We start from the raw sequence: 6,474 nt of genomic DNA on the forward strand, positions 1-6,474 counted from the left end.
ATTATTAAAATGATGACGAATAACAATCGGTAAATTATAACGATAGATAACGATAAAATAATATACTTAGTCTAGTAAACAATACTAAGTGTATGTCAACATACTAAAAGTTCACGAAATAACAAAAATATTTCTAACGAATCACGATAACAAAATTCTAAGCTAATTGTTCACGGCATTCTACGGTATATATCGAGTAAAAATTCAAAGTCTTAATTGTCACATAAATCACTATGAAAGGTGTCCTGAATCTTCAACTTTGCAATAGCGGCAGCGTTGCGTTGAGGACGTTGTAAACCGTGTGGTACTTGTTTTCCACTAGTTTCGTTGTCGGCATTCCCGTCATCAGATGTATTTTCAACAGCACTGAGTTCAAGCGGATAAAGTTTACATATTGGACGGCTGGTTTTTCCCGTTTTCGTTCGAATGTCCGCCGATCTCACAAGTCCATCATTTCCAACATGTAGTTTTTCAACTTTAGCGAGCGGCCAGAGTAATCGTTTTTGAGTGTCACTGTGGACTAACACGATATCTCCGATTTTAATTCTATTACTTGTCATATTGTTTTTGTTTCTCTGGTGACGTTCTTGTAGCGCTAGAATATATTCCGTTAACCATCTGCGATGGAATCTTTGGTGTAATTCGGCTAGATATTTTGCCCGTTTATTGGCTTCACTCGGTGTGGTGATCTCGAAGTCTGCGTCTGAGTCAATGAGTGTATGTGGTAACGGTGTTAACAATCTGCCGTTAATTAGATGTGATGGTGTCAATGGCTGAGGATCATTTATGTCGGTGGAAATGTGCGTAAGAGGACGATCATTTAGTACTGCCTCTATTTCACACACAAGTATTACCAGTTCATCCATATTCACAAAAGCACGTCCCAACACTTTACGAAGACAGTTCTTTGTCATCCCAATGAGTCTTTCATAAAACCCACCAAAGTTAGGCGCGCGTTTGGGTATAAAGTTCCATATTATTCCCTTCCCGGCAAGGAAAGATTTAATCTCGTTCTCATTGAATAGATTATTGAGTTCGTTATTAGCGGCACAGAATGTACTTTGATTGTCCGATATTATGATATGCGGATACGATCTTCTGGCGGCGAATCTGCGGAGGGCCCGTAAAAACGCGGCTGGTGTCAAGTTTGGTACCACCTTCAGATGGACCGCACGTGTAGAAGCACAAGTAAATAAGCAGATGTAGGCCTTCGTTTTGCTCCCATCATACCGTTTTATGTGTAATTCTCCTGTGTAATCCAAGCCGGTTACACGAAAGGGCGGTGCTTGAGTCACCCTGTTGCTAGGTAGGGGCGAAGCTAGTGGTACTTCATAGGATTTACCGCCAAGCCTTTTACAGGTTATACATTTATTTAAGACAGACTTCACTATTGATCGACATTTCGGTATCCAATACCGTTGCCTTAGTAACGTAACTGTGGATTCAACTCCTGAGTCTGCGCATGCATCTGAGTAATGATTAGTTCGCTGAACTTGTGGTGCGCTGGCAACAGAATAGGGAATTTTGCATCATAATCCACAGGTGCGTTATGAATTCGTCCTCCGCATCAAATAATATTCTCGTCGTCTAGATACAGCTTTAGTTGTCGCGCTAACGGGAAATTAGATTGTGATTTGAGAGCAGATTTCTCGTTGCAGTATCTCTGAACGGAATAAATCCACATAGTTTCGGCATGATACAGTTCTTGGGTAGTAATAGATCCTACGTCGCGTGTGGTTTTGTCACGTTTCAAGTTTGATATAAACCTAGAGACAAGTGTGGTAACTCGTAGGAGTTTTGATAGTGACTGAAAGCGATCAATGTCGATAACTTTGCTGATGTCACATGGTTTAGCTACGCAGATCTCAGTATTCAACTTGTCACAGGGTTTCAGTTCATCAACGTTCTCTAGTTCATCACGGTGACAATTTGTATTCATGTCTTTCACTGGTTCAAACTCATCTGTGATATTTAATTTGAGTACAGCATTTTCTGGCGCGTCGAATAGATCACATTTTGGCCATTTGCCGCCTTTAAGCCAATGTGGTCCTTCCCACCAAAGTTTAGAACGATTAAGATCATTGGTAGTTATTCCGCGAGTCAGTAAGTCAGCTGGGTTTTCTGCCGTAGGACAGTATTTGATGTCGTCAAACGGACCGGCGCGTATTTCGCGTACTCTGTTTTCAACGAAAACAGGCAGTGTTTTGTGACTTCTGATCCAGTGAATAGTGATTTGACTGTCTGACCACAGTACGCATTTGTTGATTTTGACATTTGTTAATGCCTTTAGCACAAGATCGGCTAAACGGGTTGCGATCGTTGCAGCGACTAGTTCTAAAAGTGGTAATGTCATTGGTCTAACAGGATTCACACGTGATTTCGCTATAACAATAGACGTATGGTTTCCATTCTTTAGATATGCGACAGCTCCATGGGCTGTTGTTTTGCTGGCGTCCGCGAACACATGAAGTTCATACTCTTCGGTTTCAGTATTGCTGTCAGTGAAAAATGTCCGATTCACGGTCGTTTCTTTCACGCTGTCAAGATTCTGGCGGATATTTCCCCATTCTTCGGTTAGGTCGGCGGAAATTGGTGTGTCCCAAGATAGACCCGCTTTCCATAGTTTTTGAATGAAAGATTTCGCTTTCACGTGAACTGGAGCTAAATATCCCATTGGATCAAACAAACGTGATGTGTAACGCACAATCTCGCGTTTTGTATGGAGATTGTCAGAATGTGTTTGCCCAATGTCCGTAATAGGATAGTGTATTGTGTCTTGATGGGTGTTCCATCGTAATCCAAGTATGTTGACATTACTTTGGGATTCAGCAGTTTTGTCCGTTTCTAACCGGTTACGCAACATGGGGTCATTTGTAGCCCATGATCTTAAATTAAGTCCGGCATCGCGCATCTTTTCTGTAGATCGTTCGTAGTACTTTGTAGCGTCAACGGTGTTTTTCACTCCGGTTAATACATTATCCACGTAGATATTTGATTTTAGATCCTTAGAAATAGTACATTCTTGAGATTCTAGATGAGTTTTAATTACTGCATTGAGCATAAACTGAGAACTCGTGGAACCGAATAAAACGACTTTGAAGCGATATATGTCCATTTCTCCGTGGGGGTCCGAAGGGTCCTTCAACCAGAAGAATTTAGTGAATTCTTGATCATTTTTGGCAAGTTTCACATTCAGAAATGCTTTTTCGATATTGCTTGAAAGTCCGATATTATGTGTACGGAATCGAAGCAGCATTTTGACTAGGTCATTATTGATTGACGGTCCGGTTTCCAGGCATTCATTTAAACTCGGTTGGTCTCGGTATTTCGCACTGCAGTTATATACTACTCTAATCGGTGTAGTAGACGATTGCTTTTCTACGGGATGATGTGGGATATAATGTCCACGTTTTGGGTCATCATTGACGATTTTTTCAATGAAGTCTCGATTTAATTGTTCTTGGATAATAGAGTTGTAAACTTCACGCATTTCTGGAGTTAAACGTTGAGCCATTGATCTGGTTCTGGATTTGGCAAGCATGTAGTTTGTTGGAAGGGGTGCATGACTTTCCTTCCATGGTAATTCAGCGATGTACTTGTTGCCTTCTCGCTTGATTTTCGTGTCACGGTATTGTTCAAATGTTTGTTTAACATTTATTTCCTCGTCGCCTTTGTTCGATATGCCGATGGACTCTAAGTCCCAATACTTGGTCACTAACTGTTCTTCCGATTCGGTATTGGTTAGAATTTTCATCACTGTTGTATTCATCATGGAAATAGTATCTAGTTTAGATGGTCCGGACAACAAGTAACCCAGTTTAGAAGCGACAGCGGTAGGTCCATTTCCCCTGACGACGCGATCTTCTACTATAGACCAATAGTAATCGGCCCCTATTAACAGATCGATTTCCATCTCTTCCGATTTTACTTGTGGAGCAAGACTTAGTCCGTGTAAGTAACCATGCTTCTGTAAGGTTGCTTCGATGTAGTTATGTACCGGAGAACTAATTTTCGGTACAATAAGTGAACGTAAAGTAATGTTGCCAGAATTGGTCTTTAGCATTAGATCTACAGATTTGATCACACGCACTCCGGTGTTATCTTTGCCAAAAGTACCTAAGCTTAGGTGTTCGATTTCACAGTCCGCGTTTTCAATCCCTAAACGTCTAGCTGTCGACTCAGTAATGAATGTTCGCTGAGCGCCTTCGTCAAACATAATATTACATTCTGTAGTCACGCGTTTACGGGAGATATTTCCAATCACTGTTTTCAATAATGTTGGTCCAGACGTTGGAGTTAATTTCACATGTGTAGTATTTGGTGTTTCCGTGGTAGTGCGGGTATTCTCTCCGTGTTTTTGACTGGCATCGCAGATCGATGTGTGATGTCTTTTTCCACACTTACGGCACGAGAATTTACTCCAACATTCAGTCGATCTGTGTTTTCCACCAAAGCAATTAAAACATATCTTGTTTTTCACCAGTATTTCCATACGGGTCTTACCGTCTGACACGACTTGACATCTTCCCGATAGGTGAGATCCCTGGCAGAACACACACGGTTTCGGTTTGGCTCTGGTCCCCACATGTAGAGTAGCGGCAGTAGGAATTGGATTATCGTACTGTTCATTACCAATGTTGATTGCGGCCTGGTTTGCTTGTATCTCTTTATAAAGAGCATCCTTCAGTTCTGTTATGGTCCACGCCTTATCGCCATGTTCACGTGAAATCTGTATTTTCACACTTTGGGGCAGTTTATCTAGAACAATAGGAACTAGTAGTTCGCCGTAACTTTCTTCAGTTTTCCCCAGAGATTTAAGGCCTCTTATATGTGTTTCTAACGAATCATAAAAGGAGTGAATACTCACAATAGTAGTGTTCGGTTTTGGTAGTTGCCACAACGCTGTCATGTGACATGAAATCAGTTTGTGTGGCTGCCCATAGCGGTCTTTCAATAGTTGTAACGCTTCCTTGTAGTTTGCGCTGCTCAGTTGTAGTCCCTCTATTGTTTTTGCGGCTTCACCTTCTACTTGTGCCATTAGGTATTGATATTTCTGTATATCTTCTAAGGAACTATCTTGATCTACTGCTGCATTGAAAGTGTCAATGAATGCGTTCCATTTCATAAAATCACCATCGAATTTCGGCAATTCCAGTTTTGGTAGGTTGACTTTCCGACTTGACTGGTATAGTGACGATGACGAGCCGTTGGTTAAGGTGTCCGGTAAAGTAGGTATAGGTGTTGCAGGAGACTTAGTTCTAAGATAGTGCTTGATAGTTGCAACACTCTCATTGTTGGAAATATGGTAGTCATCGATCTCTTCGAATAGCTTGCTGTACGCACCTTCATCAGTTGTATTTGCAAGGATTATATCATCCAGGCTTTCTATGGTCTGCATTCGTTGTTCGATGTTGACCACCGTTGTATCTAGAAGAACTAGGTCGGACTGACTTGGGTTTTCTTTGGCGAGGATCTGCTCAGCTTTCTTGAGTTGTTTAGTCATCTGACATCGATGACCGCGTCTTTTCATGGTGGTTTCTTGTACTACATCCCTTCTCACGGTCTGTTCGGGTTCTTCGTCGGACATGGTAATTTGTTATAAACTTGATCGGTCTCTGCAACGTTTTCTGTTTTCAACGACAATCCTGGTCTCGGCACCAAATGTGGGCGAGTATAGGGATAGTTGGTACAAGATGATGCTTACAGTATGATGATTAACACACAACTGGTTTATTCAGAAAGACACTAAGCTATTAAATATACAGTACACAGGATGTAGTAATTAAAGTCAAACATGATCCAGATGTCAGGCGACAGTTTAGCTTTGTATTTGATCTAGCTATTAAACTTGGTATATGGGTTGTTACGTAATCGTAACGTAGACATCATGTCTGTTCCCGACAAATTTGTTCATTTCATGATGATATCTTAAATTTTCTAATTTTGATGAATATTTTTATCATTTTTGGTAAAAAGTGATATTTTCGACTTCTTGTGAAAAACCACAATCATTTGTGGTGAAAAATGATATTTTTGAATTTTTGTTGAAAACAGCAAGTCCCATTGCATTGATACTATGCATATTGTTCATTTTCTAATGATATCTTCTGTTCTTTAATTGAAATGTGCACTGCTAACAGCGGAGCTATCTCAGCCGAGAAGCTGCTTGTTTATGTTAGTTATATAAAGGATACCATAAGATTTTGAACAATCCACAACATATAGTGAGTGGAATGTGCAAAATTGAGTGCTATTTTTGGGGTGGACGTCAAGGCATTTTCATCAAGGATGGTCTGTTCGTCCCAAATCACATTCGTTCCACAAGTTGATTTGTCCCAAAGCTGATTCGACCCACAAGTCGATAAGGTTTGCCCAGTATATAACTTGCCCAGTAATCACATAAAGATCCAAACGACAAACTGTTCACATGCTCGTCGACGATGGGTTATACCATTCGAATCATTGTGGTCATTG

The 6,474-nt window shown here is 40.8% G+C and overlaps 1 protein-coding gene across 1 annotated transcript; it reads right to left on the minus strand.

The window, feature by feature from the left end:
• Positions 1-212: 212 nt before the first annotated feature.
• Positions 213-5,587, minus strand: LOC146748267 (uncharacterized). The gene is made up of 2 exons (XM_085505262.1): positions 1,596-5,587; positions 213-1,503 (listed from the first exon to the last, which is right to left on the minus strand). Exons 1-2 carry the CDS (start codon positions 5,585-5,587, stop codon positions 213-215), a joined length of 5,283 nt encoding a protein of 1,760 aa, XP_085361388.1.
• Between the last annotated feature and the right edge of the window lie 887 nt (positions 5,588-6,474).

Source organism: Saccoglossus kowalevskii, chromosome 2 (genome assembly GCF_978046115.1).
Source record: "Saccoglossus kowalevskii chromosome 2, keSacKowa6.1, whole genome shotgun sequence".
In the NCBI taxonomy this organism is placed as follows: Eukaryota; Metazoa; Hemichordata; class Enteropneusta; family Harrimaniidae; genus Saccoglossus; species Saccoglossus kowalevskii.